General features: G+C 37.6%; 1 protein-coding gene across 2 annotated transcripts in view; it reads left to right on the top strand.

Moving 5' to 3' along the window:
• PPP3CA (protein phosphatase 3 catalytic subunit alpha) overlaps nucleotides 1-10,655 on the top strand; it is a 330,774-nt gene extending 320,119 nt beyond the window's left edge. Inside the window, exons 12-14 of one of the 2 annotated variants that reach the window (XM_030313357.1) lie at nucleotides 1,471-1,568; nucleotides 4,746-4,775; nucleotides 7,979-10,655. In XM_030313357.1, the coding sequence (XP_030169217.1) occupies nucleotides 1,471-1,568; nucleotides 4,746-4,775; nucleotides 7,979-8,175 (325 nt within the window). In that variant the 3' untranslated portion in view covers nucleotides 8,176-10,655. The remainder of the gene's footprint in view (nucleotides 1-1,470; nucleotides 1,569-4,745; nucleotides 4,776-7,978) is intronic. The other variant, XM_030313358.1, reaches the window with a different exon arrangement.
• Nucleotides 10,656-11,113: the final 458 nt, after the last annotated feature.

Here is an 11,113-nt window from a genome sequence, read left to right on the forward strand (position 1 = left end):
AGGGGGGTAGAAAGAGAGAGGATAGGAGTGAAGGGGTGATGCGTTAAGCTTAACCAAAAGATGAAGTTGAAGAAAGGCTGCAGAAGTAGTAGGTTTGGGGGAATAAGTTTTGAATTCTGTTTGGGGGGGCGGCGCTTGGGTGGCTTGGTCAGTTGAGCATCTGACTCTTGATTTTGGCTCAGGTCATGATCTTACGGTTCTTGGGATGGAGCCCCGCATTGGGCTCTGTGCTGCTTTGGATTCTCTCTTCCTTTCTCTGTGCCCCTCCCCTGTTCGTTCACTCTCAAAATAAATAAATAAACTTTTTAAAAAAGAATTCTGTTTGGGTCACCTTAGACATCTTCATAAAAATGTGGCATTGGTAGTTCTACATATTGTAAACATTATGTGTGTTGTATATATATATATAATAACATTTTTTCAGATTATGTAGGATTACAGTTTCTGCTATGTGGAATTATTCTGCTATGTGTATTATTCCTGTTTTATGGTTATTTAATAATTATTATTTATTAATAAATCAAAGTGATTAATAGTGCTGTGGCTAATAAATATAATTGAAATGATGATGTCCATAAGACTGTAAAACAGTTGTCACGATGAGCAATACAATAATGTTATATTAGCAAATCCGTGGGGAAAGAGACTGTTGAACAGAAAAGGTAGGAAATGTTACCGGTTGCTTTACTGTCTGGTTGTCATTATTTGTGCGCTCATGATGTGATGTCAAAATTACTTAATAGGCCCTGAATGTACCTGCTAGGTGCTGTAATCCATAAACCACGGAGTTTTTTAAAATCTCTCATATATATATATATATATATATATATATATATATACTCTTTGGTGTTCTCTCCCAAGAGAAGTCAGTTGCACGTACTTGGGCTGAGCCTTGGCTGGAAAACTTACCTCAGAACTCTCCATGGCTCATTTTTAACATATTTAACATATCAACAGAGGGTGCCCAGCAAACACTCTATATCCTGAATGCCTGCTTGCAAAATGTGAAAATGTGAATTCAGGACTCAGAAGAGGCTGAACTTGCACAAGCATATAATTATAAACTCTATCAGAGCAACTATGCTTTGACACATTACTTTTATATGAATGTATAAAAATATACTATGTTTAGGAGCTCCTGGGTGGCTCAGTCGGTTAGGTGTCTGACTCTTGACATTGGCTCAGGTCATGATCTCACCCTCCGTGAGTTCAAGCCCCAACTCAGGCTCTGCACTGACAGCATGGAGCCTACTTGGGATCTGTCTCCCTCTCTCTTTGCGTCTCCCCTGCTTGCTCTCTAACTCTGTCTCAGAAACATTTAAAAGTATATACGTACTATGTTTTAAGGAAAATAAAATCCAGAGAGCCTAGATGTGACTTCTAGTATGCATTTCTCCCCCTCTGCACGTCTTTTCTTTCTTTCTAAAGAAAACAAAAGTTAATGTCTTCTGTCCCCTTGTCCCTTTCCAGAGAAGAGAGTGAGAGCGTGCTAACGCTGAAAGGCTTGACTCCCACGGGCATGCTCCCCAGCGGAGTGCTTTCTGGAGGGAAGCAGACCCTGCAAAGCGGTAAGCAGGCGCACTGGTATCGGTAGGACTGTGTGCCCGGGCATCTCTGTCCAGGGTGTTGTTAGCCTGATTCATTCATCCATTTGAACTCGGCCTTGGCCTTGGTCTTCAGTTCTCAGCGGGAAAAGGGCTGAAACCCCACATCAGTTTGACCAGTCGTGTCCGACAGAATAGCACCCTCTTCCCTGGAAGGCAGGCTTCCCCAGCCGCCCGCCATCCACTCATGTACACCCTAACCGCATAGTCAGCCCCCTCCTGGAGACGACTCACTTAGGTTTGTCTACACACGTGATAGAGTGGACAGCTTTGAGCCGTTATGTTGCTAAAAACAATTTTTTTTTTTATGACGCTTTTGCTAAATGTTCTGGTTAGCTGTCTGATTGAAAAAATAAACACTCACATAAATACACACCCGTTACGGTCTAGATTGTAGTGGAGAATGGGAGAACATTAAAAAGGGTGATTTCGTTACCTGCTTGAGTAGCAGTTGGGAGTCCTATGTGTCTTTTCTCTGATTTCTCCATCCAGAACATAAGAGACTGAGTATATATAACCACATTTTATTTTTGGAAAAGAATGAAAACATTTCCTTTAATGTAGAGATTTTTATTATTTTTATTAAAATGTGTAGCTTTCTGGACGAGTGCTGTCCAGTAGAAATTTTTGTGATGATGGAAATTTCTGTGTCTGTACAGAGGCCACTGGCAACATATGGCTATCGGGCAGTTGAAATATAGCAAGTACAAACCAAGGAACTGAAACTGATTTTTTTAATTTTAGCTAATTTTTATTAATTTGCTTTCAATAGCCACATGTGACTAGTGGCCACTACATCAGACATCACAGTTACTATATATTCTTTTATGTTTGTTAATTTTGTCTTGCTATTTTAACTAATCCTACCATTAATTAGAGTCAAATTTTAATAATACTTTATGAAAATTTAGATTAGATTTTAAATCAATGAATAAAACTCAGTAAAACAGAAATACGCTATAACATTTTGAAAACTAATCTCATGAGCACTGGGTGTTGTATGGAAACCAATTTGTCAATAAATTTCATATATATATATATATTTAAAAAAATAAATAAATAAAACAGGTTAAGGAAAAAAAAAAAAACTAATCTCAGCCTCTTGCTTATTTTTCCATATCTTTTCCCGAATCTTTTTTTTTGTGTGTGTGTGTGTGCTTCCCCCCCCCCCCCATCTCTACCCCTCAATCTAGAAGATGAATCTATTCTTACGGTTGGTTACTTGATTTAGGCACACCCCTGCTACATAGAGCCATGTTCAGCATCACTATAATTTTCTTTATTTTCATATGAATTTATTCCAAAATCAATGTCTTAGTTCCCACAAAAAGTCACAAATTTGTAAATGAAGATAGGAAAATACATCAAAGTACATTTCCCCTTGATTTATATCTAAAAATAATTTTGATAACTTAAAAAAACAAGACTTCTCCCACCAAAATAAACATGCTTTCTAAAAAATGAACAGAAATGAATCATTTATATGCACAAAATGCACAGCAACCTACCTAATTGACTGAAATCTGCATAGTTTCTGATAAGCACATTTTAAGGTACAGCAGGTGTATTATCAGAAACTGTGTGCCACATTTGCTTTGAAAGGATATATTTAATAATGGGCAGTGCATATTTCTGATATGTTGGTGCTGGTGCGGTTCCAGATTTTTTGGTTTATTTTTGAACTTAAGTTATTTAAGTTCTTAAAATTCTTTGTTTTGTTTCTAGATTTTCACCTGTATTTTAACTGACATTATTCGGTTTCCTTTTCTGTTACTTTCTGTTAAATCCATTGGTGTATGTTGTTCTGTGTTGAGCTCTCACACACACAAACTCACACACATTTAATAGACACAAGGGTTGGGACCCCATTAGTCCTGAGAGCTTGAAAACTCACTATTTTAAACCACATACATTAAAACAATTTCAAAATCCACTGTCTGGATTTCAAATTGTCAAAAAGAAGAAACTGCTTAAAGCTTTACTCTTTAGCTTTTCTCCATGGTGGTAAACATTTTACATTTTTATCTTAAGGGATTTAGAAGGCACTGTAAAGAAATTGTAGTGCACATTTGGCTGTTGCTCTAGTCTTACAACTTTAAATTATAAGAAATATGCAAATTCAAGGGGTAGAATGTTAATATTAAACATTTTGGAGGTACAGAGAAGTTTTGCATTTTATCACTTAATTAGGGAAATATCAACTAGCCTTAATAACGTGGAAAGGCTCATACACCTGTACTAGTGAGAATACAGAGGCTAACCTTATTATAAAAATTGCTGATAAAGCAATGGGCTTTTAAAGTGTTGCCTCTGAAATATGCTGAGGCTTCAGTATTTAAACTGCCTCTTCTTTAAAATGCTGATAGAATTCTTACTGCAACTGACATGTTACCAGTTGATTATAGCATTTCAGGAATTTCATTTCCAAAGATGGTATTCCGGGAAGGAAAACTGACTTTAAATTGGGTTGCCTGGCAAAGGGAGCCCAGACTCTATAGATCATTGCCTCCATTTTCCCCTTCTCCTTCACTCTAGACATGCTCGGTGTTTGTCTTTGAAGAGTTACATACACCATCAAGTTGTATTCGATGCATTGATTGGATTGTTCCTCTGAATTCGCGCACACGCAGACACACACAGACACACACTCCACTTTTCCGCTGCACTAGGAATCTCGCTATTTAATATTGAATAGTGTGAATTATGCCACTGATGTTATGACACTGCTTCGAGGTCTGCCATTTTGTCTGGCATTTTAAAATCCTAAATCACCAGGCATAGCAGTGGTTTTATTGTCCTTTCTGTGTCAGATGTACATTTTAGAGTAACCTAGTCTCTTACCGATTCCATCTAAATAAGAGAAAACTGTCCTGTGTTCCTCAAGGGTTAATCATTTTGTCATTTATTAAGGAACAAAAACCAGTTCACTCAGATAGGTGTATCCAGCTCATAAGATAGACTGATTTTCGTTGTGTTTTTCCTTTCTTTATACCGTTTCCGTTTTGTTGTCTGTGCCAGAATCCAGCACTTACAGGAACATTAATACTCTGAGCTCCCTTGAACGTCACTGATTTGTTCTTAGAATTAAAAATCCTCTGCTCATTTTTCTCATTCATTTTGCACCCCCTTTCTTCTCTTCAGCTACTGTTGAGGCTATTGAGGCTGATGAAGGTAAATTGGCCAGTCCCCTTTCTGTTGTACCTGCAACAGATAAGGGCTCTGCTGGGTGTATTCATTTTTTTTTATTATTTTATTATTATTATTATTATTATTATTATTATTATTTTGCTGTAGCTTGTACAGAGTGTGTGGGTGTTGGGCTAACAGTTGTGGCTCAGTATTAACCAAAATGTTCTTGCTTTAAAGGGGAAAATGTCCTTTTATGGTTTGTTTGTTTGTTTTTTTTTCCCTTAAAGCTATGTTTGACTTCGTATATACAACGAACCTAGTATAGTCACAGAAAACCAAAGGATTATATATCTTGAACGATGTGGGGTGGGGGTTATGGCAGCTGTTTCGACAAATATCGCATAAAATAATATTCCTTGAGCTGAACCATGTCCCTCCCTCAAATCATTTTCAGTCAGCACTGAAAAGGAGAGAAGAAAAATAGCTTTATTAATTCTAGTCTTCAGAAGTTTCTGGCAAAAAAGAAAAAAAAAATGTTCATTTGAATAGTGCTTTGTTGTAGTTCAACACTAATTTATGTCTCTAAGAAATATCCCAACATGAGACAGCTGTGCATGAGATCAACAGTTCTGTGAGTCTTACAAATTTTGACCTGCTGGTATTTGTAGGACAGTTAGCACCAGCAAGATACTATAAAGAGTTCAGAGATACCCAGTGGCTGTGGCAGTGGCCATTATGAGAACAGTGATGATCCAGTCCTCACTCAGCGGACGGTTGACTGTCTGCTTTGAATCAGGTACTGTGCTAGGTGCTGTCGAGGAAACCAAGAACGGTACATCACCCACTGTGCCCTAGCACTACTCAAGGACAACTGCATTGACCCTCTAGAAACTACTTTTGAATTCAAGGGCTTAAAAAATACACAGTTATGAGAGAACTGCGCAGCAAAATCGTTTTTAATGTTATCCCCGCCATACCCTCTGGAAATTTTTTTTAAAAAAGAATAATTTGAAGTTCCCCTTTAAAACAAAATTCTTCAGTTGTATTTTGTTCTTGCAAGATCACTTTTTATTTTTCCCAAAATTGTGTGTGGATGGTCCTTTGATAACGATGTGAAAAGTGCCACTTTAGACTGTCGAATTTGCATATGATTTGGATACAGTAGGGGAAATGATAGCCCTGTAAGAGAAAATACAACTGCTTCCTAAATAGCAGTGAATCGACTGCTATTTACGTGGGAATTCTCTATTCCTTTTGGCAAATTCTAATCTGCCGTGTGCATTCTTGTGGATAGTTTGGCTGTTTTCTGTGGTTTCTGTGACTCTGTGTTGTGTTAAGTATACTACCAATGTAAATTGCTAATACCCATTGTCTGACCAGCAACTACAGCAGAGCACGTTCTTCGGTACCAGGGTAGACAGTTTGAGTAGAGATGGAGCCCCATTCCGAACACATCCATCGTTCTAGCTAGATTTTGAATGTCTATGCTCTCAGCCTATTGGCTTTTAAAACCTAGAGCCTCTTCATTTGCCATTGAAATGAATAAAACCGTTCCATAAATTACCACGTTTGACAAACTTTTGCATTTATTCATTATGATGAAATGATATTCACAGTGGTTTAGAAAAAGAATAGAATACCACTCTGTGCCACTATTTTGTCCTTCAAAATAATTGCGTTTTCAGGGTGGGTGCTCATTAGACAGCTCTATTATTTTGCAATTTATTACCAATTTAGAGAAGAATTAAGAGGCTTTGCTTTGGGCCTTGGTCTTTCCCCATTTCCCCATCTTCTTCCTCTCATAATTGACTAATCACCATTTTGCTAACCTTTAAAGTGCAGAGGGGTAACACACTATTTCTCATCATGTAATGAGTTTGGAAGCAACTGTGTTTATCTTTGAAGACTCTCATCCGTACTAATAAAAGTCACTGCACATTTCTGTAGAACTGGCTGGCAACGTTTCAGCTAGAAACTACTTGCCTTCCCACCCCCCCCCCCCACCTCCACCATATAAGGTGGGGAGGATAAAGGTACCATGAGATTGTCCTTGATCAGCCATGGAGATGCAGCCCAGTTCAGCACTGGTGATTGGCCCTTCGATATCTGGCTTGCGCATCACAGGAAGTAAAGCAAACTGATGTCATTGGTTGCCCATTTACGTACTTTATTCTCAGCTCACTGGTTGGTGCATGCACTGACTAAAGAAATCCTTAAGTTTCTTGCACAAATGCCTTGTCTATCTCGGGAGCACACTAAGGGTTAATTAATGAAAAAACTCAAATATCCATACTGCCTCTTGAGAATTCCATGCTTTCACTGAAATGGGCCCAAACCAATCCTGTCATTTTTGCTGAAAGTTATGAAAGGCATTTTCCCCTTATTCTTGAACCGTTACTTTACTTATATCTATACTGATCCACTAAGAAAGAGTTTTTCTTTGATTTAGGCAGTAACGGATACCAGGTGAACATCAGTTTGATCTGAACATCATGTTTTGCTGCTGAAGGGCAGACAACGTTTTTCTACTTCATCCTCATGATTTTTTCTGAGTTCCTCTTATCACCCGCTCCACTTGCTTCCAAAGATGAGCTGGAGAAGCAGGAGTTTATAATTTCTGTTTTTTCTTCATGCCACCGTTGAGTTGTTTACCAAGAAGGTCTTTCTGGGATTCTGAGATGGCATGGCAACGCCCCCAAAGTTAATTCCTCTTGTAGCTCCTCTTAGCTTCCACTCTAAAGCCCTCTACTAGACTTTTAGACCTAGCTCACCTGACTCTACTGAATTTGCCGTTAGCGCAGGGGAATAGCAGAAGCAGAGCTGTGTTACGGTCTGTCTAGGTTAGGGTGTTTGATGCAGTAGTCATGCTCATGATATGGACAGTTGATGCTCAGTCTAGATACCTGTCCCTGGTAGCAACCCTCTTCCTTACTTATCCACTTTGGATTTCGTTGATCTAAAGTCTCATGAAGACCCAGAGAAATGTACATTTTACTCACTTAAAGAGGACATTTTGGTTGGCAAGAGACATTGGCTGTTTTCAAACCTTTTGGTTATCTTCCGGTATGGTAAGGAGTCTGTTGTGTTGTGTTCAGGTCCCGTCATTTTGTCCTCTACTAAAGGACTCCCCCTCACTCACTGCGAAATCTCTAACCTCACCTGATGCAAAGCTGTGCCCTTTGCTCTCCTCCGGCTAACCTAATTTTTCCTCTTTTTTTTTTTTTTTTAAATGATTTTCTGTTTAGCCATCAAAGGATTTTCACCACAACATAAGATCACTAGCTTCGAGGAGGCCAAGGGCTTAGACCGAATTAACGAGAGGATGCCACCTCGCAGAGATGCCATGCCCTCTGACGCCAACCTTAACTCCATCAACAAGGCTCTCGCCTCAGAGACTAACGGCACGGACAGCAATGGCAGTAATAGCAGCAATATCCAGTGACCACTTCCTGTTCACTTTTTTTTTTTTTTTTTTGAGCTGCAGGGCATGTTGGGGATTGCTGCCTATCAGCAGTTGGGTGTTCTTGCCTCTGATGGTAGCTTATTTGCTCTGGGGGCCAGGAATTGGATTCAGTTTACACTATCATTAAAAAAGAGGGAGAGAGATAATAAACTATATTTTGGTGGGGGTGGTGATTAAACACCTCTTCGGGGTATGCCTTTTAAAAATGCTTATAGGAAAAAAAACTTTAAAAAGAAAGCTAACGCTAGTATATACTGCAATGTTAGGGGAATGAACATGTTTTCCTACTGCATTGGGGACTTCTAGATAGGTTAATGAAAGGTCTTTTATTATGTTACTGGACACGAAAACTTTGTCTAATTTCTTACTCTATTGTACGTTTACAGTTGCAGCACTAAAAATGGATGACATCAAACATTTTTAACAAAATGATGTACAAACTAAATAAGGACTATTTATTGATAATGTTTTGCTACTCTTGTCAGACAATGGCTATAAAATGAATTAGGCAGTCTTAAAAAACAAAAAAAAAAAAACAGAAAAAGAAAAAAAAAAAGAATGTTGCAAATTTGTTAAAATGCCAAAAAGGACAGTTTAATTTTGTACAGATTATGCTTACCTCAGGTTTCTTTAGTGTGCTTGAATGCCCTTCTTTCCATATAAACACTTATCTTATTAATTTAGCAATGAATATCTTTTCTTTTCTTTAAGTTTTAAAAAAACTGGAATAATTACATCTATCTTTTTTTGCTGTTTATATTTAGGGTTTTTTTTTTTTTTCGTTGTTGATAAATCAAGTCTTGGTTGTGGCTTGCCGAATTAAATATTTATGAGTGGTGCATTTTTAAGTATAGTGAACAAGACACCATATTAAGTACAGTGATAAAGCATCTATATTCTGTAAAAAAAAAAAATCTGCCTATGCATGTTTTTTAAGAAAAAAAAAAATGGCTGTATCGGCCTGTATGGGACTGTAATGCGCTTAGTGGTCTGACATATACTGGAAATATATGTATACTGGCGTACTTTATATTCTCTAAAATGCTTAATGCCTTTGAAATTTTGTAATCAAAAAAGCTTTGAAAAAATCTAAAGGGGAGAGTATTCTTAAAAGTTTTTAACATAAGCTTGTCAGTGCACATATAGACGGTTAGCATGTTTAGCAAACCTTGTGAAATTTAAATAAGTTTGTAGTTACATGTGAAACTCTAAATGCATGGTAACTGTTAATGTCATCACGGTTTAGTTCTTTTGTTCTGTTCTGTCACGTGCCACAAAATATGTACTTTTTTCACTTTTTTCCCTTTGTATATCAGTTACGGGTTACAACTGGTTCATTCTGAAAACAACAACAAAAGTCCATTCATATTTTTTAACAATTGTATAAGTGCCCAAGTAATTCACTACAGCCTAAAGCCTTGCCTTTGTAATTTGACTTCTGAAATGTTGGCAATCAAAGCATGCACTTGTAACAATGACAAAGACAAAGCATTTTATATTACTACTCAATAAAATGTGCATGAACTTAAAGAACTCTCATCCTTTCACTGAGTCTGCTGAAGGGAGTTATGTTCACAACCACCATGCTCTCTTCTAGGTGCTGGGCCCACACCACGCATCACAGATTTACTCCACCAGGCTTCTCCGAGGTCCTGGTGACGTAAGGTGTGGTGGGTGCCTACTTCCGCTGTAAGAACCTTGGTGGATTTGTGTCTCAAATCAGACAAGAGAAATGTATTTAAAAGAGCAAATGCCATCTTCTGGCTCCCTCGAATGTGGGAGCCAGTTAAGAAACCAGAGCATTCCTTTTTATTGAAAAACAAAAATTGTTATCAGGTTGTTTCAGTTGTATTGGATGCCCTGTCTGCTAAAGCGAAAAGAACTAAGCTGCTAAGTGCATTTTCATCACAGAAGAGAGTTGCATTTGTATGGATATGAAATTTGTATTCTGGCACTTCGGCTAATATCTAATCACCCGAAGATTTAAGATACACCAGATTCCAGTTTGTTTCTAACATTGTTCATTTTCAGTGCACTTTGTTTTATGTAATAAAGTACGCTTGTGACATTAAATAATTAAAGAATATGGCAATTAGTGATATAGTGTACCAAAACAAAGATGTTCTAGATATATTCTCTGACAAAGACTATCCCAAATTCATTTTAATGACTACAAACATGTTTTCCTCTGGATATTTTTCCATCCTTAAAAAATGACATCCAAGGAAAATATTTAGATGCAGCCTATTAGAACGATGTGAAAGAAATGGTAATTCTGATACTGAGGTGTTTATTTTCTTTCTTATAACTGCAGAGAAAATATCCTGACCCCCCCCCCCAAAAAAAAAAAGAAGAAGAAGAAGAAGAAAAAAAAATTCGTTTGGGGGGATTCCTTTCTTTTACAAATTGTGCTGAGGCAACTATGGCATAGAAATAAACATTTGACATTAAAATAAGGAGTTGATGTGAGTATTGCTTTGTCTTTCTGGTCAGTAGTTAAGAAAGTAATGCTGTATATTTTTTCAGAATAGCTCAGTCTACCAAAGAGATCAACGGAGAACTGAAGCTATTTCTCCAAAAAAGATAACACTGGCAGATCATCAGTTATTAGAGCTTTCTCCTTCACTTTTGGAGAAACTATTGGATTTTTGAGTTATTTATGCCAATGGACCTTTGGCTGTACACACACAAACACGCGTGCACGCACACACACACAGAAACAGCTTCCTGTCCCCTCCTTCACCCTCCCCTAAGATGACTTACCTCTTGAGAGGTTCAAACTCAGTGCTGACTTGTCATCTAGCTTTTTAAGGAGTAAGAGCTAGATTTGACCGACCTTAGGTTGGCAATATTTCTTATCCAAAGTATCCTCTACTTTTATTTTAAAATATTTTTGAAGAAAGAAAAATCTTCAGAA

The sequence above is a fragment of the Lynx canadensis genome, chromosome B1 (assembly GCF_007474595.2).
Source record: "Lynx canadensis isolate LIC74 chromosome B1, mLynCan4.pri.v2, whole genome shotgun sequence".
NCBI lineage: Eukaryota > Metazoa > Chordata > Mammalia > Carnivora > Felidae > Lynx > Lynx canadensis.